Here is a 26406-nt window from a genome sequence, read left to right as displayed (position 1 = left end):
TAATTTCATAATCCATGACTACTCTTATAAGAAAACAAGCTTGACTTGAAATTGAACTTATGAGGTAATACTCTTGTATCAACCCTTTTCTTATCTCAACCAACTCTAGAGTCTAAGCTCTTGAACCCCAATACAATCTTCTCTCTCAAACCCCAGTGATTGACCAAGAAGTACCTCTTGAACCTTTTAACACATTCACTATAATCTATTTATCTCTTGAAGACAATCTCCATTTGTCTTGGCTAGTTTTCTTGCCAAACCCCTGTGGTGACCTTCAACCCTACACACTGCGACATCGGCTTGGTATCAAGTGAGGGTAAACAAAGTGTTAGGTCCTTTCCTAGGATAAGGTAAGATACCTATCAAGATTTGTACCTTTGGCATCTCAATTGCTTGGGCTTTGATGGAGGTTGTAAGCTCACTTATGAGGTCCTAGATGCGTTGCCTATCGTCAACGAGGTAGAGTTGGAGCTGTCAAGATTGTGGGAGAGAAGGAAGGAGTCTCACTTGTAGCTTTCTTGCTTGCACAATGGGGGAATACACACAAGGGTGGAGGCTGAAAACAGTTTTCCTCTTCTTAGTTGTGTAAGCCAAAAGAACTCTCATACAAAGAAATAGAAGAACCCTATATATGGGTCTCAAACCAAACTCAACTAACTAAGGTGGCATACTAACTGAGCCACGAACTAGAGTAGATAAGGATAGCTATCATGTAGCTATTATTCATGGGCGGTATACCAACCGCATCTGCAACTAACACGTCGGTGACATAAATCCACATGGACCAATCTATCAAATGGATGTCAAAAGTGTCTTTCTGAAAAGTTATCTAGAGGAGAAAGTCCGTGTGGAGTAGGCACTCAGGTTTTCTTTTGCGGACCGAAAAGATATGGTATTTTGCTTGCAGAAAGCTCTTTATGGGCTAAAGCAAGCACCATGGTCTTGGTTCCAAAAGATGGATGAGTTCCTTCAAACTCGCAAATACTATTCGACCCCTTGTGGCCCAAACTTACATATATGTATCACTTCAGAGAGGGTTAGCTATATCCTACTATGTGTAGATGACTTACTTATGATTGGCTCCGATTCTACTGTCATAGTAGAAATTAAGGCCAAGCTTTGTGCTACATTTGACATAATATACCTCGGTTTGTTGTCTTACTTTTTGGAAAAGTTTAATTTGGGGAATGTATTTCTTTATCGTAGCAAAAGTACATGCTTCAGTTGGTGGATTAGTATTGCCACGATCAGTCTCAACCTGTGGCCACATCTCTCAATCAAACTATCCACTTATCTAAAAATACCTTAGGTCAACCCTTCGACAAGCACATCGGGAAACTCCTTTCATTGATTCATATTAAGCCAAACTTAGCAACTGAGTTAGTTTACATATTGAGTATTTCACTACACCCAAGATATCACATTGGATTGCATATCTTCATATTCTAAGATATTTTCCGTGTACCTATTCAATGGATTGACTTATAGTTCTAGTTTATGTTTGCAAAGGTACACTGATTTTGATTGGGCAGATCCTAATACCCAGCATTCCCATGGCAACTACATCTTTACCTTCGATATGGCTCCTGTCTCTAGGGCTAGTTGTGAGCAAGAGATGGTGGCGACTTTTATGGCCAAGACTGAGTATACGACTCTCTTTGATGGCACCACCGAGGACATCTACCTAAGGATCTTATTGGTGGTGCTTCAATTTCTATGTGCTACACCGATTATTCTCTATTGCCATAACTAGAGTGCGATTGCACTAGCTGGTAACCCCATCATCACACCTTGGATACGGCATGTTGGAGTCTATTTTTACTTTATCAGAGAGCAAGTTGAGCTAGGCACCATTCACCTAGAGTTTGTGCCTTCATCAAATAATTTTGCAGACATATTGACCAAGGCGAGCAATCGACTGGTGCTACAGTACCCAAAATTGGCTTGGATCCTTCCTTCCCTACTTCAAATTGATGGGAAGAGGGTGACTCCCTCCATCTTTCCCTCCCAATCTGAGAAGAGTCATCTTTCTTCTCTTGATGGTGATAGCGTGTTGATTATAGATTTTGATTCAAACATTATGTATATTGTAATTTGTATCTTCATTCACATTGTCAAGATGACTATGAGTGTAAAAGGGCACTTGGGCAAGTAAACAATTCCCCTGCGAGGGTATGCTCCAAGTGACACTATCCCATTGCATTTTGCATGAGCATGATCACACCTGCATTGCCTCTTTCATACCTCCGGTGCATTGGCATTCTATTCTTGTCAATGTGCACCTGTGCACATTTATCCATTTTTCAGTCTTTGGAGCGTACATGGGAGGCTCCGAGGCAGTCTTGCTTACTTAACTTGTCTAGCTTTCTTTCCAAACTTTTTTTTTTGCCTCTCCCCATCATAGATGCTTCTTACACCTATCCCATTTCCTTCATCATCAACGCCTAGTAGTGGTTGGATTAATTTTGTTTGCTTTGTGAAGGTCTTGAGGCTAACCATCCCTATCTCCCTAGGGGCATTGTGGCTCAATCGACCAAAAACGTTTTTGAAAACACTCATTTAATCATAAATCTTTCAAAAAACAAAACATATGCCCTCTATTTTTATTTTTATTTTTAAACCTGAGGGGTCCATTTTGTTTCCATCCGCCTTTCCAAGACTTTAGTAGGCTACTGAGCAGTCAATGAGCACCCTTTGTCAAATGCTCTATCATCTCTGGGGTGAACACTTGGGCTCCCTTGGTAAGATTACCATCACCATTGTAGTCTCGGTAGGTCACTGGGCAGCCAACATGCACCCTTGGGAAAAGTAAAGAACACGGGCTTGGGTTTGAACTTTGTTTATATTCCCTTTCAAGTTCCAAGTTTGGGCTTGGGAGGGAGTGTTGAGCTAAATTACCATTAGCTTTCATTAAACAGACCCAAAACTCAAGTTAATTAATGCATTTTAACCATTCCTTTAAACAAGGAGCGGTTAGAGAGAGTTTCAATGTCCCACATATAAACCCTAATTTGGAAGGACCAAAACTTTCTATAAATAGACAACCTGCCCTCCCATTCAATCAATCTCACTTTTGCAAGTTTCAAGTGATCTAGCTTCACTTCCCACACACTATTCGCCAAGGACATCTCAGTCAAACCTGCTCGACATTGCCTTCACCCATCTCGCACCTATTTCCAGCCTTCTGAAGCTGCCTACACCCACAGTTTCTACTGCTGCCAGCTGCCGCTAACTCCTATAAAGGCTGCATTTCATCTTGGCGACCAGCCTACAAGCTTTGTTTGCTGCTGCTGCACCCGTATGGACTGCCAAATCTGCATTTGGTGCTGTTTTGCTGCCACCTCCTCTTGCACACCAACCAGAAGGCTGCATTCTCATCTTGCTGTTGCCACCAAGCAGTCCTACACTATCAGTAGGCTGCGTTTTGCACTTCTCTCTCTCCTCACTGCTCTGTTTGCCAGCATCCACTACTCTGTTTGCTGCTGCTAGACATCTTTAGAGGCTGCCTGGCTGCATTTCAGGATCCGTCAACGTACCACACACTCTCTAGCTCATTACCTCTGCCTCTATCCTCCAAATACAAGAGTTCAGGGTATAGTATTCCTTCATTGCGTAGTGTGTTTGCTACATGAGCATGGTATTATACAGATTCATTCATTTATGATCTTCATTGTGTTCATTGTCTATGAGTTACCCTAACCCTAACTATGTTTGTTCAATTTATGCTTTGTCATATGCTTGTATTTGTGTTTCAGCACTGGGGTATTTCTTTACACTCCCTCACAGCAAGGTCCCTTAGCCGGATTGGCCTTCCTACACCACAAGCATTAGCATCCTTCCCTTCCACCCACTCCTCCTCCTCCACCTTTGCCCCCCACTACTTTCTCACTTCCTAGATCCTTCCCACACTACTCCTTCCCTTGACACCCCTCTTCCTCACCCTCCCCTTGTCATTGCTACCCCCAACTATTCCCCCCATGGGCAAAGATCCACAACCTAATGACTTCCCCTTGACAACCACTAAGTGGTTCCTCTTGGCGGGCAAGACGCTCCACACCCTCCTTAGCATCACAGGCAATTCCCACTATGCCCAGCTTGCACCATACAATTCCTACCATTGTGGGCTTTGGTCATAGATGAGAGTTGTGGATCATGAGGAGTTCCCACTTCCAATAGATGTGGGAATCTTCGTGATTTGCAAATCTTAGAATGGCAAGGCACACTTCTTGGCTCTTCTGAACAAGCCAAATTACTACTTTTTCCTACAGAGACTGCACACTCCTATGAGTGGTCCGAGAAGGTAGTAGAGGTCGCTATGACCAGGTAACAGCTCCTATCTCTATGGTTGGGAGGTGGTTGTCTGGAGCTATTTTTAGAGTAGTGGCCTAGGTGCATGATGGAAATCAACTAAAGGTCTAGAGCAAAGTTTTGTCACTTAGCATTCTTTTCCATATGAGACAACAGTGAAGCCTCCCCTTGAACACGATTGAGTGGTTACTTGCCCAGAAAACTTGATATTACATGTTGATGAAGGTTCAACTAATGGCTTGGCTAATGAAGGCACACTCCAATCTTCAGATTTTTGGTTAAAGGTGGTGGCTTACCCAAGGTTGACTACCAAATTGCTAGAGGAGACTTCAACAACCTAGAGACCCTAAGGATCAGCTTGGCAAATGCAAGACTTCCAAGGTATTGCAAATAGAGAACAAGAGGCTTGGGAGGCTGCCTTTTTCACAATTGCCAACATAGATATTTGGAGATACCTAGCCTTCTGTAGGCGGAATGGATCACTTAACTATCTTGTGGTTACTGATACCTGTGACTATGCCTCTTAGGGCGTCTAGATAGGTTCTATGTGCATGATTAGGGTAGCTCTCGACAGGGACAGATAGAATCATATCCCGCTTCTTGTCCCTTGGATGCAACCACTTCTGCCCTAGGGTCCGCCAGCTCAGGCAAAGTTTGCACATGTGGCAGCACAAGGTCAAGCAACATCTACTAGGAGGTGGCTCTCCAAACAAGGCAACAATATTAAGAGGACAGTGCATTGCACCATAATTTCGCAGCCGTCAATAGGCTCCTATAGGACTCCCTTAAAGACCATACCCTTCACATACAAGAGATGTGTATGTGAGCTTCCTTAGCAAGCATAGAGGACAAGATGACAAAGTTTTCATTCTGCACCCCAGCTCCTCTTGGCAAAAGGAAGACAGTGTGTGCAAAGAGTTCTTCCTAGTACATCAACCCAACATGACTGAGGATCGGATTTGCAGCCTTCAAGCTTAGTACAGGAGAGTTAGGTCTTGCCCACAATAGGTGATGGCCTCTGACTTCTACAAATATCTATTCCAGCAAGACCCAGTCTTAGCTCGCAGAGAACAAGTGTGGGAATACATCCCATCTCTAATCACTAATGCAATGTGGTGCTTCTTTTGGACTTTCCAAAAGCCTATAATAAGGTTGATTGGGACTTCTCAAAGGGTACCATGGCCAAACTAGGATTTCCTTAGTAGTGGATCAGTGGGGTCTCAGCACTTTACAGGATGTCTAGTAGCAGGGTGATCATAGGATGACAGAAAGGAGTGGAGTTCCCTCTGAAGAGGTCAGTCAAATAAGGTTCCCTATTGGCTCCATGCCTTTTGTTGCAGTTTTTGGAGGTGATGTCTTGTTTTCTTTGCTCGAGAGTCTATTGGTTGAGGGGTCTCAAGTAGCCTGTGAGATGGAGTTATTGGATTTGGGTTATGTAAATGACACAGCCTTAATATATTCATGGCTCGGAGGCATTTTGGATTGCAGTAGGAGCAAAGATCAACCAGCACAAGTCAGCAAGTTTTCTTCCAAATCCCAACTCCAACATAGATTGGGCACTTGGCTTGAGCTTCAGATGGGTGAGCAGGGGGGCAAACAGTCAAATACCTCAATTTTCAGGTGACATTATGACAATCCATCAGTTTGTAACTATGTAAGTTTCCATGTAGTGAAAGTTGACCTACCGGCACAATTCCCATCTCTAGCTAGCAACCAGAGTCCTAGTGGCCAACCAAGTCTTATTTGCAGCCGCCTAATATATAGTTTCATACTGGTTCTTCTCTTCAACCTCTATCTCTCAGTTACATTCCTTAGTTTGGAATATCCTATGGTCTGGTTCAGATGGGTCCAAGAATTCTTGGGCCAAAGTGGCCCGGCAAACCATAATCAAAGAAAACTCAGAGGGAAAATTGAGGATATTAACCTATGGTACCAAAGTCAGGCCCACTTCAGCAAGCTGGTGGTTCAAGGACTCATGCTAGGTGGGCAGACATGGAAGCTTCTTCTACATGAAGGCTTCCAAGCATGGTGACCATGTCTCAGAGGAGGAGACTACACACCCTCCCAAAGAGTGGACTTGCCCGTTCCATCAAAGTTTGGAGAGACATTAACAAGGATGCAGACTTGGGATCCTTTGGCAAGCAATGGGGAAGAGAAGGGGGGGGGGGGTAGGGGGTTAGACGGGTAGAGTTCGACATAATAATTCCACAAGAGTGGCTTGCCCTCCCGCCCCCCCACCAAAATCGAAAGCTTATGTGGTCTCTTGGTAATCCAGTATTCACCATCGGGTGTCCTTGTGCAAGGAGCAAGCAAGGTTGGAAACATACCCCCTTAGACACTTTCTTCAACTTACAAGAGGGTGGTAGGCTAGCACTAAATAGAGGTCAGCAAGGTTATCTTTGCCCAACCTCCCTTAGAGAAGGACTTGACTCGGGACTTGAGTTGGGATCAGGTGTCCTTGTGCAAGGAGCAGGCAAGGTTGGAAACATACCCCCTTAGACACTTTCTTCAACTTACAAGAGGGTGGTAGGCTAGCACTAAATAGAGGTCAGCAAGGTTATCTTTGCCCAACCTCCCTTAGAGAAGGACTTGAGTTGGGACTCCAAGGAAAGCTGTGAAATTTGGATCCCCGCACCTTGCCTGGTCAAACATCTAGCAGTGGCAGCTATAGATCCGAGACGGTCGAGCCTTGGATGAGTTGGATTGGGACCCAAGAGTGGAGTTGGCCTTCATTTTCAATTTCACAAATGGTAGTAACCTTCTTTTCCTACCAACATGGATTGGTGGATGTATTTTGATGCACAATTACATGGACTAGGCCCCCACTTGCAATCAAAAGTAGGCAAAGCACAACATCACGGAACCCTTCAAATGCACTTTTTAAAGAGACCTTTAGGATAGTTGGCAATAAAGGGGAGCCTCAATGCTAGACCTTCCTATGGATGGTGACTCATAGGGTTCTAGCAATAGGTATCTGGTTGGGTCAAATGTAGCTTTCAAGGTCTACCAATGTTATCCACAACATCACCTAAAGACCGCAAGGCACTAGGGTCTTATGAGATACAGCACTAGTTGTGGTCTTGTGAGATAGCACAGCTAGGTTGGAGAGGAGGTTGTAGGATCCTCTGTTGAGTAGAGCTCTTGAGTAGAGCCCCATCTCGAGTTCCTTACCTAGAGATCTTTTTGTAGGTAGTCTGATGGTCAAGGATACCACCTATTCTATGTTGTTATCACATTTTGACAATGATTTGTAAGCACCTAGGGCATGGTATGGAGAGATACATGCATATTTGATTGCTCGTGGCTTCAGTAATTCGCACACTGAAATCACATTTTATGTCCACAAAGATGGAAGTAATCTCTAGATTCTTCGTCCTTATGTGGATGATACGCTTTCAACTAGACCTCATGAGACACAAATTGCAACCTTAAAGGCGGAATTGCAGCATGCTTTTGATGTCATAGATCTTGGCCACTTGCACTACTATCTTGACATACAATTTACTATAGTTGAGGGGTATATTGTTTTGTGATAGTCTAAGTACATGGGTAGCTCCTTAAGCATTTTCAAATGCAAGACTGCAAGCCTATCTCTACTCCACTTGAGATAGGTCACAAGTTTACACATGAGGGTGCAAGAGATCCATTTGATACTTCTCTCTATTAGCAAGATGTTGGATGTCTATTATATTTTGTGTGACATATGGCCAGATATTCAGTTTGGGGTCTCTCAGTTGGCATGCTTTATGCACAGCCTTGGTATTTCAGGTAGATTAGCTATGGACTATCCACTCCTATCTACACTAACACTCATAGTGCCATGGCAGTTGCGAGGAATCTAGTATTTCATGCTCGCACTAAGCATATTGAGGTGCATTATCATTAGAGAGAGGCTCCATGCAGGGGAGACTGATTTGGTTTATATCCCTACACAAGACAACTTGGTAGACGTGTTTACAAAAGCTCTCTCTAGAGAAGTTTGATATCATTTGAGGATTGATTTTCCAATTTCTTGTATACCTTCACATCGTGTTCCTCCATAGTTCTAGTGTGAACACTCCCTTATCCACAAGCACTTTTTACTTTCTAGATGATGAAGGGTTTCTCCCCGTGTGAACGCCCATCAGTGGGTGGTACTTTAGTACCTTAGGGATTGCACTTTCATTATCATTCTCACATAGTGGATGTGACCTTCCAGGAACTCTCTCCTCTCTTGCTGTTCACTTCTTCACTTTTTGAGAGAGAGAGAGAGAGAGAGAGAGAGAGAGAGAGAGAGTGTGAGTGTGTGTGTGTGTGTGTGTGTGTGTGTGTGTGTCTGTGTGTACGTGTGTGCTGCTGAGTCCTAATCTAACACTCAATTAGGTTTTATTAGCTGATACATCAACCCTGATTGGGCGTTTATTGGAGTCATACAGAGCATAGCTGCAACAACATTGGGCAAGCTTGAGTGCAAAGGCCTCATAAAGGTGGAAAGACTCAGAAGGTCCTACAAGAGGGCTTCCAAGAGGGTCGACCCCACCTGCTAGATACTAGAGGGCTTGAATTTAATTTTCACCACTTTCCTTCATCCACCTTCCTATGCAACCTATTGAAAGCGGGGCAGCAACTTTACAAGGTATTGCCCAAAATGTCAAAAAGAACTTATCCAATCATCTAGAATGGGCAGGTCAAGGACAAAGGTAGCCTGCAGCTCAATTAGCACATGCATGTTCATTAAACTGCTTGTAGAATTTGAAGGGACATCTATCAATCATCACACAAGCAGTTTTGGCACAAATGCGAGGAGTTAAGAAAAGGGTGGTGGCTTGTAAGCAGGAGATTGATGCTACTATCTAAAAGAATGGATTTCCCAACCCCCTCCTTTTTTCCCAAAAGAAAAAAAACCCAAAAAAGAGCCTCTTATGGGAGTGGTCAATGACTGGGTGGCTCACTTGCCCCCACTGTGAGTTGCCCTACAGGTTGCAAGTCTGTTTTTGAGTTCATTCCAGATATCCTCTTCACAGTCTGAGAGGATGGTGATTGGTGTTAGATAGGAAGCTGCAAGAAATAGTCTTTCCAAAAGTCCCCCAGAGTATTCTGGTTGTTGAGATGGGAGGAAAGACCTAGTGGCTAGATCACCACAACGCTTGGCAAGAGGTGCAGGAGTGAGGCTTTGGATGTGGAGGGGCCAAGCCTTAGATAAGCTAAATTGGTATCCAGGAAAGTGGCGGTCACCAGCATTATTGGTCTCAAAGGACTTGGTGAGATTCCTCTATGCAACACAATCAGGTGTGCATGGTTCCTTGCAGGATCATGTTAAGTGGTCCCCCACCAAGAGCTGACACTAGGCAAAGCATAGACCCACCAAGCCTTTTAAACATATTTTCTGGAAGCTAGTGGTTGAGGAAGATATCCTTCTTCCCATGCTCACTTGCTTCAAATGTCCTCAAGAGTTGGCAGTTGGATGTACAGATGCAGTAGGATGGACTCTACACTGAAGCACTGCCTATGTGCAAGGCAGCTCAGTTGGTGTGGAGAGAGACCCTAAAGGATCCTTTGCCATGCAAAGGCACAGTTAAGGTGCATCACTTGGGGTTCTTTGATAGTAGTCAGTCAGCCAGGATGATCACTTTCGCTATGAGGCTAAGATGCATTGAGTGACAATCTTTGTCATAGAGACTAGCTACTACAAGCTTCCCAATTGTCAGCTTGGCGGCCCTACCTGGTTGACAAGTTCAGAGATTTGGGAGCTCATTCGCAGCCTCACATGGGGCATATTTGGAAGGCCTGCTGCCAGATGATCTTCAGCGTCACCATCCTCGCCATACTCAGGTCTTTTAGTATCCTTGAGGTCATTGCAAGTAACTTCATGGAGACTCGTGGCAAAGGCAGGAGCTCAGAAAACTGTTGTTCGCATGGCCTATTCATAATGTCATGGGATGGCACAACCCCTAGTGGAGCTATACTCCCCTGCTTCGGCTTCATCCCCCTGTCCCACCTGTGCTGCCATGAAAGTCCTTGTATCTATGTGATGTAGTTCCAATGCTGCTATAAGCTTTCTACTCTATAATTGATGTTTTCTGTCAGCCCAGGTATTGTTAAGTTTTTCTCAGAGAAATATGATTAGCTACCGTTAGGGGGGGAAAAAAGTTCATGGAGCTGAACATTAATGTGACAATGCAATTAGCTCATACATTGTGTATGTACCTCTACTGTTTAGAGAATAGTTTTGAGAAGGCTACCTGCTTTTACAATGATGGAGAATGGAGAGCCTGAAATGTTTCCAGATTTGCTACAAATTTCAAGAATATAGTTCCCAGCTTTTAGTAGAACTATATTTAGTGATTGTACACCAGCACTGGCATCATACTTGGTCGAAACCCTTGGGACAACCTGAACCTTCTTTCCATCCAAAATTTCAAAGGCTAAAATTCGGAATTCATACATAATTTCAGTTGTATATGTGTTTCCATAGACATCATTCTGCTGCACCTTGAGCTTTATTGGAGATCCCGCTATTGCATTCATGAAATCAGACTGTCTGATCACAGTGCTGAGTGCCACCGAGAATGGACCTAACGGTTCAAACATTTCAGCCTTTTTCTATAAGCATACAATAATTGCAATTCACAGTCCAATCACCACATTTATACAACTTTGATACGGCAATGACACTTCCAAGCAATGACCAGATCATACTGCTCATAAGTCAAAATTGAAGGTGTGTTAATGTGATAAAGAATGTCATTTAAGGAGAGAGAAAAGCAAAACAACCATACAGCAACCATTTACAACTTACGAGGAACCTGGAACTCCTCATAAGGTTTCAAGCTCTTCCTTGCATGTGCACTCTTAGCCATCACCCACTCAACTGCTCCTCGTCTTCCTACCTCTTTTCTGTGTACATGCCCCTCCTCCGACAACCACAGCCTCCTACCACTCCCGCCTCCTCCCTCTTCAATTTATGGCTTTCCCATGTATTCCTGCCTCTTTCCTATGTACATGCCTATCCTCCTAAAACCCCAGCCTCCTACCACTCCCACCTCCTCCCTCTTCAATTTATGGTTTTCCGAACTTACATACCCATCTCAGCTGCCCTATTCTCCCTTCATTCTCCTCTCTCTCCCCCCCCCCCCCCCCCCAACCATTGAACTAACAAATGCATTATAAACAGATTAGCTCCTTACAACAGCCCAAAAACATGATTATTACCAAAAGCGTCATTAGATGACGACTTTCCTAGAGAGTGTATGTGTCCCATAAGCCAAAAGCTAATTTGGGAGGATCCACTCATCTATAAATATATAGGCTTCCCACCACTTAGTTGATCCCTTGTTTTGCAACTTACCCCAATTCTTCCCAGCCTCCATCCACCCATCAGGCACCACATTTAGCATACTGCCATGGTCATCTCCAGCTATGGCACCTTCGGCCAAGAAACTCCTACAAGTTGCATTCTGCCCCAGCTTGTTGATGCCATTATCATCTACAACACATCATTTTTGCATTTTCAACACTTTTTTTCATCAATCTCTGCTCCAATTGGTGGTTAGAGCACTTGGGACCCATCTCCAATGAACGACACGAATTGACACCTCCCTTAACCCACTCCTCAAGAGCCGCCAGTGGTTGGGTAGCTCTTCTTTAGCATCTTGTACATTCTTTCCTTCATTTACAACATTCATTCATTCACTTCAAAGTTCTCTTTCCTCTCTGTTTTTATTTCTTGTTTTGCATTTTTATATTTTAGTTTGAGTTCTTTGTGTTTTAATCATGGACGTACACTCAATGTTTTCGTTTACAAACCCTTGCATATCTCCACATGGTATTAGAGCCAGTGACTGGCTCTTTTAAAGAGTTACCTAAGGCTATTGCGGATTACTTGTTCGTTCTTGATTACACTTTACATCACGTGCTAATTCACGATGGCTCAAACCACTCCATCTTCAGATCCTCTAATGTTTTCTCAAGCTACCCTTGTGATGGAGACTCTATTGAGGCATTATGGTCTTGATTTGGAGGAGAATGTGTTGAGGGTAAAGGCGCATGTGCCTATGCCGCCCGTGTATTCACTACACTTGAGTACCCGCACACCTGTACATTGTAAGTGGGGGGTGCTCATCACTGTCACTTCATTCATTATTCTTTCAGTAACTAATGAATAAGAGAAGACCTATCACACATTATGATTGTTGGAATTCCCACATCTTGAGTCTCTGTCTCTTGCTCTATTGCTCCATCTTGACTAATAAATAAGACAAGACCTGTTACACATCGTGACTGTTGGAGTTTCCACATCTTGAGTCTCTGTCTCTTGCTCTATTGCTCCATCCTCCATAGCTTGCACCTCCTTGCTTTCACTTGCTCGTGCTCCCACTCAGGCTTCTCCCTTCAACTAGTATCATAGCTTGGATCAAGGAGCTTCTTCAGCTTGACTTCAGCCCAGGACAATACCCACCGCAGTTCACTTTAGGGCAGCCATGGTTTCTTCTTCCCAAGGTGAGCATTGATCTTTCCCTTTGCTTCGTCTTCACAAGGCTTATTCCAAGGATTGTAGGGGCTGCATTGAGCCTTCCTTGAGCTTTATTACAGCCATCTCAGCCCTTCCACACCTCCAAGTTTGTTGGCACAGCCTGTGCTGAATACTCAGCTTCTTGTACTTCATTTCCAGCAGATCATTTGCTTACTGCCTGGCTCCTGTGGCACTTGGATAATCATTGGGCATGGCCCCAGCATTCATAGCTTTGGTTTAATCACACATTGGAAGTCTTAAGCTTCACCCATTGACTGTAAACACAGCGCAGCATGCTGTAATACAAGCAGGGATAGCCATTTCTTCACTATTTAAGCTCTATTGATGCTCATATGATGCTCGGATTATTGGTACATGTTTGGTGGATGCCTTGAGGTGTTTATTAGACTGATTTGAGCTACCATAGCTCCGTTTATGCAAGGTATTTCATTGATGTAATACAGTGGGTAGCCCGGGGGTTCCACTAGGGTTTACCCTATGGTACCACGTTAGTGTAAGGGAGGGGGGTTATTTAAGGGAAGAAGTGTACATTTTATAAGGTAAGGTCCCATAAATAGGGGGTAGATAAGGGGTATGTACATATATTTCTTGCACACACGTGACGTTTCCTTATTACTACTAGTGAATCCCCCGTGGTGGGTAGCAAGCTATTTGTCTAAGAAAATATGTGGCTATTGTTCTTTGATGCCATTCGGATACATTATACTTCAAGGAACGTTTCGTAAGTTTTGAACTCAAAGAAACGTGGGTAAGCGAATTGGGCGGTCAGCCTCTATCAACTTCCAAGACAACACCATAGGACAAAAACCAAGAATCTCTCTTAACAAAAGTCTTTAGATCGACACAGTAGAAGGAAAAACAAGGTTCCCTACATCACTTCCTTTCCTTCAAGAGCTCAATCCAGCCTTATAACAGCTCAAATATTAAGGTTTACTGATTTCCTTATTTTTAGGATCAAACCCAATGCGAGAACTGCCACTACAGGAATTGTTGTTGCAGGTAGTGCGGAGTGTTGCAGAGACTATAGAACTGCAGGCAACAAATTGCCTCTTTTAGTCCTATACATGTATTCCAATGTAAAAACATATATTTCAGCACATTACCCCCTGACAAAATACTAAAGACATTCAAGATCCACTACAAGTGCTGCCACTGCAAGGACTACCGTACTGCGTGTAACAAATTGTTTTTTCTTCCTCAAGACCTGCAAAACTTCAAGAGCTGCAGAAACTCATATTATGCAAGCATGAAACATAGCCACATGAAAACATCTTTCCATTCCCAAAGAAACCCGCAATTTTATTGCTTCTGTTGTTGTGCATCCTTCGAACTTTCCATTGACTCAAGTTGTATATTCAGCCTTCAACAGCAGCACATGATCTTTGCAACATACCAATCTTTCAATCACCAAAACTCTCGTTTCCCTTCTCTAATTGATGAAAACCCTTTGACACGTGACATACACCATCAACAACACAAAACGAGACAGCCCTCCTATTTTTCTCGCAGACAATAACACCTCCAACAAAAGATTACACTCACCACACTTCCTGCAGCAAGAGAAAGGGAAAGCGGCTGAAAGCAAAACCTTGTTGTTGTAGTCAAAGAATAGAGGAATTGCAGTAGAAAGGCAAGGCTGCACTGTCTCCGTGTGCAGGTCGCAGAACCCAGAGGCGCAGGCTCAGGCACGAACAGAGGATGCTGCCTCTCGCTGAGAGGAAGAAAAGATCAGTGCGCCCTGCGAGACGCTGCCACAAACGATGTGTTACCCGGGGCGACCACCACGGCAGCTGACTAGCGAGGGCAGCGTCTGTCAGGCGAGGGCGGCGTCCGACAGGCGAGGGCGGACAGGTCTGGCAGGCGATGGCGTCTGTCAGGCGAGGGCATCTGACAGGCGACAGGGCAGGCAGTCGTCAAAGGCAGGCGACAGGACAGACGACGGGGCAGGCGACGGGCGTGTCTGACGGCGAATAGGACCGACGCGCAGGCCTGATGGCGAGCAGGGCAGATGGCGGATAGGACGGACAGGCACCGACGACGAGCAGGACCCGCTGGTGTGACAAACGAAAGCGAGCAGGAGCGATGGTGGGCAAGATCGACAGTCAGCCGATCGACGGCAGGGCGGGACACGTAGGCGGCGTCATCGCGACCTCTTAAATCTCTCTCTCTCTTCTCTCTCTCTCTCTCTCTCTCTCTCTCTCTCTTTTTTTCGTAAAAGGTAATTGTATTAATTACGAAAAAGGTACAAGATTACATGATGGCATGATTACAAGAGACACGAGGGCCCTAGCCCAACGTGTGGGAAATCCCCGTACTAATGCACTACATAGGTTACACCAATCATGGCAACGACCCAGAGGCAATTGCCATATGCCATGGATGCAAATTCTCCCGAGGGAGCAAATCGGAGTGTCGAATGAGATCTAGCTGCCAATGCAAGAGCCCTTTAAGCCTGGCAATATGTCTTGGTACATTAGAGGCCGAATCAAAAAGAAAAGCATTGCGCGTGGTCCAAATGTGCCAGCATCCCCAGTATCTGAAAAAGTGAAATAAGATCTTCATATGTAACTGTGGCGGTGTGGGGTACTTTGGGCGCACAAAAACCCAATCGAAAGGAGTTAGTGAGGACCCCACCACCGCTTACCAGATTTGCGACAAGAGTAACCAGATGTTCTTGGCGAGCGGGCAAGAAAGAAAACGATGTCGGGCCGATTCCACGGTAGTGGTACAGAAGAAACAATTGCCATTCGAGATTCGATGCTTGGAAAGGGCCGAAGCAAGCGGAAGACCACCAATCATTACCCGCCAAAGGAAGACCTTTTGTCTTCCCACGAAAGTAATCTGGATACTGCCAACAATTCCAGCTGAAAGGAGTTAGACTGCACGCGGTCTCCTACTGGATGCCAACGGGCCTTTTGGAGCACCACTTTCCAAGAGCCGACTAAGTGCAGTAACAAAGGGGAAGAGGGACTGGAAAATCGAGAGTCAGAATTAAGGACATGCCACCAGGAGGCCCGAAGCCGTGTGTTGCCATGGCGGAGCCCGCTGTCCTCAAGAAAATAACGGGCTATGATGGTCCACGGGTGATGATCCACACACATGGCACGAAACAGAGACCAACGAAGAGCCACCATATGAGTTTCTACATCCAAAATAGCGCCACCACCCATGCATTTAGGGGTACATGTATGCGACCATGAAATCCATGAAATGCCTGCCTGCAGCGGGAGTCCTTCTTCCATAGCATGAAACGAATGGGATGAGTAAGAGCCTTCAAAGTAGTAGGCGTCCATGGCAGCAATGGCAGGAAATACGTTAGCATTGGTAGCATAATGGTCTGAGCCACTTTGAGGCGCACATGGAATGGCCACGCTTGCGACTTCCAATACATAAACTTCGTCGCCAGTTTTTGTGAAATCCACTCCAGTAAGTCCTTTGGCCGTACATCTACTCCCAACGGGTATCCAAGATGCCGGACAATGGATCCACGGGAAACCACCTGACCCTGCCAGCCCAATGACTATAAATCAGGCTCCGTGCAACTGAGAATGGCCGACTTAAAGGCATTGATGCGAAGACCAGAGGCCTGACCAAAAAGCTTCCAAACATCTAATGCCTTTCGAATGTTGTCCCTGTCTGCCCGCAAAATCATAAAGGTGTCATCAGCCAAAGATTGACTAATGAAGTGCTGTCCCAAAGGAAGAGACGAGCCGGCCAGCTGGGCCGAAACCGCCATTGAGGATAACATTGAAAGGACCGGGTGAGTCGCCAGGGCAAAGAAGAGAGGACTCAAAGGGCAACCCTGTCTGACCGAGCGAGCAAGGACAAATGGCTCTGTAACCCCACCATTGAGCATAACTCTTGAAGAAGCCGCAGCACTAATGGTGTAGATCAATCGGGACATCCGGGTGCCAAAGCCCATAGCAGACATGAGATCTGCAATGAAAGACCAGTCCACATAGTCAAAGGCCTTTTCCAAGTCCAGTTGAATCAAGACCACTTCCTGACTGGAATGCCGCGCATAGTCAATAGCCATTTGCACATTCAAGATGTTATGGAGAATGTTGCGGCCCTTGATGAAACCATATTGGAGAGGATGCACAATAGCTGGAAGGTGCTTGTGAAGCGGATTCGCCAGCACCTTGGAGAAGATTTTATACATCGAGCCCATCAAAGAAATTGGCCGCCAGTGTTGCAGCTTTGACGGCGAAGGGACCTTGGGAATCAGTTTGATAAGGCCTTCTTTCCATGAGGAAGGCATGACCCCTGTTTCCCAAACCTGCTGACACATAACCGCCAATGGCTTCGCCAACTGCGTGGCCGAGTGCTCAAAGAATTCATTAGTGAGACCATCCCAACCAGGACTTTTATCCTTAGGCAGGTGCAACAAAACATCCATAACCTCCTCCTCGCAAATATCCACCTCCAAAGTGGCTTGCATATCAAGTGGAACCTGCTGGCGGACCAGATGATAGAAGGCCGAGCGGGCATGCGTAACCTGGCTAGAAGGCGAGGGAGAAGAACCAAGAAGTTCCATAAAATAATTTCTGCACATGGTGACAATGGTTTGCGAATCACTGACCATGCGACCTTCCGAATCCTGGAGCCCAGTCATATTGTCGCGAGCCGGAGAAGCATGCAAGGCGCGAAAGAACTTATGAGACTGGCAGGCACTATCGTGCAATGTGTCAGTCAAGTTATGCAGCTTGGCCTGCTGATAAGATTTCAAATGAAATACTTGAATTAGATGGGCCAAACGCCTTTCCAGTGAGAGCAGAAAATCATCATCTGGGGAATCCACGAGCAAGGAACGGACCAAAGCCAGTAAGTCCTTTGCTGCATGTCGACGTCGCCGACAAAGAGAGGCATGATGAATCCCATACTGCCGAGCAACCCGCTGCACATTAGAAAGCAGCCGCGTAAATGCTATCAGGCCGTCAGAGGCGAAGTCCAATAAGAATCTCTCAATCAATTGCTGCATATAGCCCTGAAAAATTGGATGCGTCAAATAAGAGGAGTTAAAACGTAAAGGGAGCCTGTCCAGCAACTGCGTAAAAGGTGCAATAGAGTGTGCCCGCATCTCAAACTGGAGGGGGAAATGGTCCGACAACGCACATTGCTGCAAGACCTTCATTTCCAGCATTTCGGGAAGAAAATCATCCTCTTGCATGATATACATTCGGTCCAAGCGCGACCAGGTAGTGGCATATTGTGCGGAATGAAAAGTAAAGCTTGAAAAAGAAGGGTGAAGCCACGACCAAAGATCTTGCTTAAGCACGCGCAATGCAAAGGAATTCCACACCCGGCTTTCCGGCGTATCCATTACCGAATGCCCCGAAGTGGACTGAGAAGAGTCAACACACATATTGAAATCTCCCATCAAAAATCCCCTTCGGCCAAGTGACATGGAGCCCTGCAAAGTCGACCAAAGATCCCGTCGGGAGGCAGGATCGTTTGGAGCATAGAGGCCCAGCAACCATAAAATTTCTCCTTCAAATAAGACTTCGATTACCAGAAAGCGGCCCTGCACATCATTTTTTACAAGAACAGGCTGGTATTTTTCATGGACAATCATCAGCACGCCCGAATAGTGCGTAGCTTGTGTCCCTGCATAAAACAGACGGAATCCATGACAATCCACAATTTTGCCTGCTTCAGCGTGACTTTTGTGCTCCACTGCACACAATACATCCCACTTGTTCTCATGCAAGACAATCCACATGGCATGTTGCTTATGGCGAGAGCAAATGCCTCGCACATTCCACGTGGCTATCTTCATATATCTTCAAAGAAAGGAAGTCAAGAACGAGGCGGTTATTGCCTCGATTTCACCTTTTCCGCGAGAGCATCTAGGACACCCTCATCCAGAAAATCAGCCAAGACTGCATACGAATTCTGGCGACCTGCTTTAGAGGTAGAAGGAAAATCTACTGCCTTGGGAGCAGGGCGGGGATAACGCCGATCCCAGGGTGTAATCACATTACCTTTGGTATCAAACGCCAGCTTAGCACGTGGGCCCTTGGGGCCGTCTGTATAGGCTTTCCTTGTAGACTGATTATGGGGGGCAGACGGGGCTATAGTACGCGCAGCCGGCTGTGAAGTGAACATTTCTTTCCAGCACATATACGTGCGCACGGAATCCAGTGAAGTAGTGGGCCCAGGATCTGCCAAGCCTGCATCCAGCTTTTTACCTTTTTTTGGACGGGCCTCAATCCAATCAGTGCTACGAGAGTCCAAACCCAGGACCTGTTGTTTGCCTTTATCCACAACATTTGGCGGCTGAGGGGCCTCCTGCGTCGGGGCATCAAGCACCATGTCATCCTTAGGCAGCACAACCTGCGCATCCTCGGAAGATGGTTGCCTTTCAGGGCATTCGGCCATGAAATGCCCCAATTTACCACATGAAAAGCAGTGGCCTGCAAAATTGCCCCATTTCAAGCGAAAATGCAAGGGATGCATGCCAGAACAATTGAGGCGAAGCCAAGCAGGCCTTTTCCTGGTTGTGTCCCATAGCATGCATAAACGGTTGCGATTCATAGCCCTGAGGCTTGGGGGCACCAGCACTGTGCCCACAACGGCCATTGCATCCTTCAACAATGGCCAATAAACTGCCGGACAATTTTCCACTTCTACCCATACCGGGCATTCTCGTTTGAAGCAGACGCTGGAAATCGGCCATCGGGCGCCATGGTACAACATGGACCAAGCGGCGATCAAAGAATAATGGCAGCTTGGACAGGAGCTCAGCGCGATGTGTTTCTGATTTCAACAGCACCTCACAAAAGCCGCAAGGTCCAAGGAAGATCTCCTCAACACACTCCCCTTGCAATAAATGATGCATCCACTGGCGAATATGTGAAAGCACGGGGATTCTGCCAGTGAAGAAAAGTATGACTGCACGGTCATAAAACACTGAGAAGGACCGCAAGACTGATTTCGGGTCCACCGTGGCTTCCAGCACATCATCAGTTCCCGCATCAGAAAAAGTTTCATTGTTGTGCTGGACATAATCGCCAAGCAGAGTATTGGCAAAGTCCAGCAAATGCTCCCAGTCTATCTCCTGCGACTCCACAGGATCAGAGGCAACCTGCGCATAGGAACGTTCCTGAGGACCCATTGGCTCGTCAGGAGTATGCTTGGAGCGTTTGCCCGCAGGCTGCAATTCAAAGCCCGGAGGCATCTCCTCCGTGCAGGGCACCATATCCTCCGGCTCCTCTGTATCGGAATCAGGGCCAAGGGCTGCCACCGTCCGGCCGAGAAAATCCATATCTAGGCCAGCCATACTGCTGTCTTCTGGCGTTTTTCTCTCTCTCTAGCTTGCACTCGCGCGCTCGCACTCTCTCAGTGTCTGTAGAAAGACAAGGCTGGACAGATCTGGCAGGCGATGGCGGTGGTCAGACTAGGGCTTCTGACAGGCGACAGGGCAGGCTGTCGACGGGCAGGACAGGGCAGGCAGACGTCGAACGGGCGTCAGGCGTCACGCGTCACGCGTCAGGCGACTGGGGCAGACAGACGTCGAACGGGCGTCAGGCGTCAGGCTGATGATGGCGATGGCGAACAGGACCGCACAGGGAAGACACGGGCGTGAGGCAGTAGGCTCAACAGGTCGGCTGGGGGAGATGTCAAGGGCAAGACTTGTTGGTGACGTCGGAGCAGAACGAACTCCGCACTGGTCTGGGGGGAGATCTCCCTCAGCGCACAGGGCAGGAAACACGTCGCCAGGTCACGGGGGGGCCAGATCCGCCATCGCTACATCTCTCTCTCTCTTTTTTTCGTAAATCTCTCTCTCTCTCTCTCTCTCTCTCTCTCTTTTTCGTAAATCTCTCTCTCTCTCTCTCTCTCTCTCTCTCTCTCTCTCTCTCTCTCTCTCTCTCTCTCTCTCTCTCTCTCTCTCTCTCTCTCTCTCTCTCTCTCTCTCTCTCTCTCTCTCTCTCTCTCTTAGGTTACACCAATCATGGCAACGACCCAGAGGCAATTGCCATATGCCACGGATGCAAATCCTCCCGAGGGAGCAAGTCGGAGTGTCGGATAATATCTAGCTGCCAATGCAAGAGCCCTTTAAGCCTGGCAATATGTCGGGGTACATCAAAGGCCGAATCAAAGAGAAAAGCATTGCGCGTGGTCCAAATTTGCCAGCATCCCCAATATCTGAAAAAGTGAAATAAGATCTTCTCATGCAACTGTGGCGGTGCGGGATACTTCGGGCGCACAAAAACCCAGTCGAAAGGAGTTAGCGAGGATCCCACCACCGCGCGCCAAATGTGCGACAAGAGTGACCAGATATTCTTGGCGAGCAGGCAGGAGAGAAAACGATGTCGGGCCGATTCCATCGATGTGGTACAGAAGAAACAATTGCCATTCGAGATGTGACGCTTGGCAAGGGCCGAGGCCAGAGGAAGACCACCAATCATCACCCGCCAAAGAAAAACCTTGCATTTGAAAGGTGTCTTATTTAGCCAGCCCTCCATCAGCGTTTTCTGCCACCATGACAGCGATTTCCGCAGTCCCCACACAGTGTTAGCTTTCTCGCCCAGCCATTGGTGATCTTGAACAAGAAAATGATACACCTGATTAGTAGAGGCTTTTTCCAGACTCAGGCGGCCTGCAAGGTCCCAGTCCTGCCAAGGGCGATCCACAGTCAAAGCACGAAAGGGTTGCCGACCCTGAAGCATCGACGAAAGCTGCTCCCATAAATCACGGTATCCACGCAGGATCTTAAAGAGTCGCCGAGCAGTCCGAAATGAGACGAGGACATTGCAAGTGGCAAGGGTAGCATCCGCAACTGACGTCACATCTAAACGGGCCATGCGATTAAATCTTGGTCTGAGTTGGTGTTTATCTTCCCATGAAAGGAGTCTCGATACCGCCAACAATTCCAACTGAAAGGAGTTAGTCTGCAAGCGGTCCCCTACTGGGTGCCAACGGGCCTTTTGGAGCACCACTTTCCAAGAGCCGACCAAGTGCAGTAACAAAGAGGAAGAGGGACTGCAAACACGAGAGTCAGTATTAAGGACATGCCACCAGGAGGCCCGAAGTCGTGTGTTGCCATGGCGGAGGCCGCTGTCCTCAAGAAAATAACGGGCTATGATGGTCCATGGGTGATGATCCACACACATGGCATGAAAAAGGGACCAACGGAGAGCTAACATATGAGTGTGAGCATCCAAAATAGCACCTCCACCCATGCGCTTAGGGGTACATGCGTGTAACCATGAAATCCAGGAAATGCCAGCCTGTAGTGAATCCTTCTTCCATAGCATGAAACGGATGGGATGAGTGAGGGCCTTCAAAGTAGTAGGCGTCCATGGCAACAAAGGCAGGAAATACGTTAGCATTGGAAGCATGATTGTCTGGGCCACTTTGAGGCGGACATGGAATGGCCACGCTTGCGACTTCCAATACATAAACTTCGCCGCCAATTTTTGTGAAATCCACTCCAGCAGGGCTTTTGGCCGTACATCCACCCCCAATGGGTATCCAAGATGCCTGACAATGGAGCCACGGGAAACCACCTGGCCTTGCCAGCCTAAGGACTGCAAATCAGGCTCCGTACAACTGAGAATGGCTGACTTAAGGGCATTGATACGAAGCCCAGAGGCCTGACCAAAGAGTGTCCAAACATCTAATGCCCTTCGAATGTTGTCCCTGTCCGCCTGCAAAATCATAAAGGTGTCATCAGCCAAAGATTGGCTAACGAAGTGCTGACCCAACGGAAGAGACAGCCCGGCCAGCTGAGCAGAGACTGCCATGGAGGATAACATTGAAAGGACCGGGTGAGTTGCCAGGGCAAAGAAGAGAGGGCTCAAAGGACAACCCTGTCTGACCGAGCGTGCAAGGACAAATGGCTCTGTAACTCCACCATTAAGCATAACTCTGGAGGAAGCCTCAGCACTAATGGTGTAGATCAATCGGGACATTCGGGTACCAAAGCCCATAGCCGACATGAGGTCTGCAATGAAAGACCAGTCCACATAATCAAACGCCTTTTCCAAGTCCAATTGGATCAATACCACTTCCTGACCGGAGTGCCGCGCATAGTCAATAGCCATTTGCACATTTAGGATATTATGTAGAATGTTGCGGCCCTTAATGAAACCATATTGGAGAGGATGCACAATAGCTGGAAGGTGCTTGTGGAGTCGATTCGCCAACACTTTGGAGTAGATTTTATACATGGAGCCCATCAAAGAGATTGGTCTCCAGTGTTGCAACTTTGACGGCGAAGGGACCTTTGGAATTAGTTTGATAAGGCCTTCTTTCCATGAGGAGGGCATGACCCCCGTTTCCCATACTTGCTGAAACATGGCCACCAATGGCTTCACCAACTGCGTGGCCGAGGTCTGAAAGAATTCATTAGTGAGACCATCCCAGCCAGGACTTTTATCATTCAACAGGCGCAACAAAACGTCCATAACCTCGTCCTCGCAAATATCCATCTCCAAAGCGGCTTGCATATCAACTGGAACCTGCTGGCGGACCAGATGATAGAAGACCGCGCGGGCATGCGTAACCTGGCTAGAGGGCGAGGAAGATGAACCAAGAAGTTCCATAAAATAGTTTCTGCACATAGTGACAATGGTCTGCGGATCCGTGACCATGCGACCTTCCGAATCCTGGAGTCTGGTCATATTTTCGCGGGCCGGAGAAGCATGCAAGGCGCGAAAGAACTTATGAGACTGGCAGGCGCTATCTTGCATTGTGTCCGTCAAGTTGTGCAGCTTAGCCTGTTGATAAGACTTCAACTGAAACACTTGAATAAGATGGGCCAACCGCCTCTCCAGAGACAGCAGAAAATCATCATCAGGGGAATCCAGGAGCAAGGAACGGACCAAAGCCAGTAAGTCTTCTGCTGCATGTCGACGACGGCGGCAAAGCGAGGCATGATGGATCCCATACTGGCGAGCAACTCGCTGCACATTAGAGAGCAGCCGTGCAAATGAAGGCAAGCCCTCAGAGGCGAAGTCCAATAAGAACCTCTCAATCAGCTGCTGCATATAGCCTTGGAAAATTGAATGCTTCAAATAAGAGGAGTTGAAACGTAAAGGGGGCCTCTCCAGGAATTGCACAAAAGGGGCAATAGAGTGTGCCCGCATCTCAAGCTGGAGGGGGAAATGGTCCGACAACACATATTACCGCAAGACCTTCATTTCCAACATCTCCGGAAGAAAATCATCGCTCTGCATGATATACATTCTGTCCAGTCGCGACCAGGTAGTTGCATATTGTGCGGAATGAAAAGTAAACCCTGGAAAAGAAGGGTGAAGCCACGACCAAAGATCTTGCTTGAGCACGTGCAAAGCAAAGGAACTCCACACCTGGCTTTCCGGCGTATCCATTACCGAATGCCCTGAAGTGGACTGAGAAGAGTCAACACACATATTGAAATCTCCCATCAAGAACCCCCTTCGGCCGAGTGACATGGAGCCCTGCAAAGTGGACCAAAGATCCCGTCGGGATGCGGCATCATTCGGAGCATAGAGGCCCAACAGCCATAAAATCTCTCCTTCAAATAAGACTTCGATCACCAGAAAGCGGCCCTGCACATCATTTTTAACAAGGACAGGCTGATATTTCTCATGGACAATCATCAGCACGCCCGAATAGTGCGTACCATGGGTCCCTACATAAAACAGATGGAATCCATGACAATCCATCACTTTTCCTGCTTCACTGTGACTTTTGTGCTCAACTGCACACAATACATCCCACTGGTTCTCGTGCAAGACGGTCCACATGGCATGTTGCTTATGGCGAGAGCAAATGCCTCACACATTCCACGTGGCTATCTTCATGTATCCTCAAAGAAGGAAGTCAGGAACGAGGCACCTGCTGCCTCGATTTCACCTTTTCCGCGAGAGCATCCAGGACACCCTCATCCAGAAAATCAGCCAATACTGCAAAAGAATTTTGGCGACCTGCTTTGGAGGTAGAAGGGAAATCCACTGCCTTGGGAGAGGGGCGGGGATAACGCCGATCCCAGGGTGTAATAACATTTCCTTTGGCATCGAACGCCAGCTTGGCAGGTGGGCCTCTGGGGCCGTCAATATAGGCTCTCCTTGGAGACTGATTGCGGGGGCCCGAAGGGGCCGTAGGACGCGCCGGCTGCTGTGAAGTGGCCATTTCTTTCCGGCGCGTATACGTGCGCACGGAATCCTAGGAAGCGGGAGGCCCAGGATCCGCCAAGCCTGCATCCAACTTGTTACCTTTTTTAGGACGTGCCTCAATCCAGTCAGTGCGACGGGAATCCACACTCAGGACCTGTTGTTTGCCTTTATCCATGACATGAGGAGACTGAAGGGATTCCTGGGGCATGGCATCAAGCACCATGTCGTCCTTGGGCAGCACAACCGGCGCATCCTCCGACGACGATTGCTTTTCAGGGCATTCGGCCATGAAATGCCCCAATTTACCACATGAAAAGCAGTGGCCCGCAAAGTTGCCCCATTTTAAGCGAAAATACAAAGGATGCATGCCCGAACAATTGAGGCGAAGCCACGCGGGCCTTTTCCTGGCCGTGTCCCATAGCATGCATAAACGGTTGCGGTTCATCGCCCTGAGGCTTGGGGGAACTAGCACTGTTTCCACAACTGCCATTGCATCCTTCAACATGGGCCAATAGACCGCCGGACAGTTTTCCACCTCCACCCACACCGGGCATTCGCGTTGAAGTAGACGCTGGAAGTCGGCCATGGGGCGCCATGGCACAACATGAACCAAGCGGCGATCAAAGAATAGCGGCAACTTGGACAGGAGCTCAGCGCGATGCATTTCCGATTTCAGTAGGACCTCATAAAACCCGCGAGGTCCAAGGAAGATCTCCTCAACAGACTCCCCTTGCAATAGACGGTGCAGCCACTGGCGAATATGCGAAAGCACTGGGATCCTGCCAGTGAAGAAAAGTATAACTGCACGGTCATAGAACACCGAGAAGGATCGCAAGACTCATTTGGGGTCCACCGTGGCTTCCAGCACATCATCCATTCCCGCAACAGAAAAAGATTCGGTATTATGCTGGACATAATCACCGAGCAGAGTATTGGCGAAGTCCAGCAAATGCTCCCAGTAAATTTCCTGCGAATCCACAGGATCAGAGGCCACTTGCGCATAGGAGCGTTCCGGAGGACTCATTGGCTCATCAGGCGTATGCTTGGAGCGTTTGCCGGCAGGCGGCTGTTCAGAACTCGGCGGCAACTCCTCCGTGCATGGCACCATATCTTCCGGCTCCTCTGCATCGGAATCAGGGCCAAGGGCTGCCACCGTCCGGTCAAGAAAATCCAAATCCAGGCCAGCCATACTGCTGTCTTCACACAGAGGGCGAGCTCTCTCTTTCTCTCTCTCTCTCTCTCTCTCTCTCTCTCTCTCTCTCTCTCGGCAGAGGTGCACGTCTGTCTGCCTCAGTCCTGGCCTGTCCAGAGAGAGTGTAGATGACGCAGAGGGCAGGGCGCAACCCTAATGATGCAGGTTTACCCACCAGCACCCACCGGCAACAGACCAAGTAGGGCGGGCAGACGGGGCAACAGCTAGGGCGTACTAGGTATCTGGGTAGGTGGCGTAGCCTGTCGAGGCGACCTGATGTGCAGCAGGTG

The 26406-nt window shown here is 47.3% G+C and overlaps 1 protein-coding gene across 3 annotated transcripts in view; it reads right to left on the bottom strand.

Annotated features, from left to right (window-relative positions):
• LOC148040593 (uncharacterized) overlaps positions 1–26406 on the bottom strand; it is a 180756-nt gene that overhangs the window by 116846 nt on the left and 37504 nt on the right. For all 3 annotated transcript variants that reach the window (XM_087701152.1, XM_087701160.1, XM_087701168.1), the window contains one exon: positions 10530–10862. In XM_087701152.1, coding sequence (XP_087557278.1) covers positions 10530–10862 — 333 coding nt within the window. The remainder of the gene's footprint in view (positions 1–10529; positions 10863–26406) is intronic.

The sequence above is a fragment of the Lygodium microphyllum genome, chromosome 2 (assembly GCF_053477565.2).
Source record: "Lygodium microphyllum isolate KBCC chromosome 2, Lygodium_microphyllum_v1.1.10, whole genome shotgun sequence".
Taxonomy (NCBI): Eukaryota; Viridiplantae; Streptophyta; class Polypodiopsida; order Schizaeales; family Lygodiaceae; genus Lygodium; species Lygodium microphyllum.
This window is presented reverse-complemented; position numbering and strand designations above follow the sequence as displayed.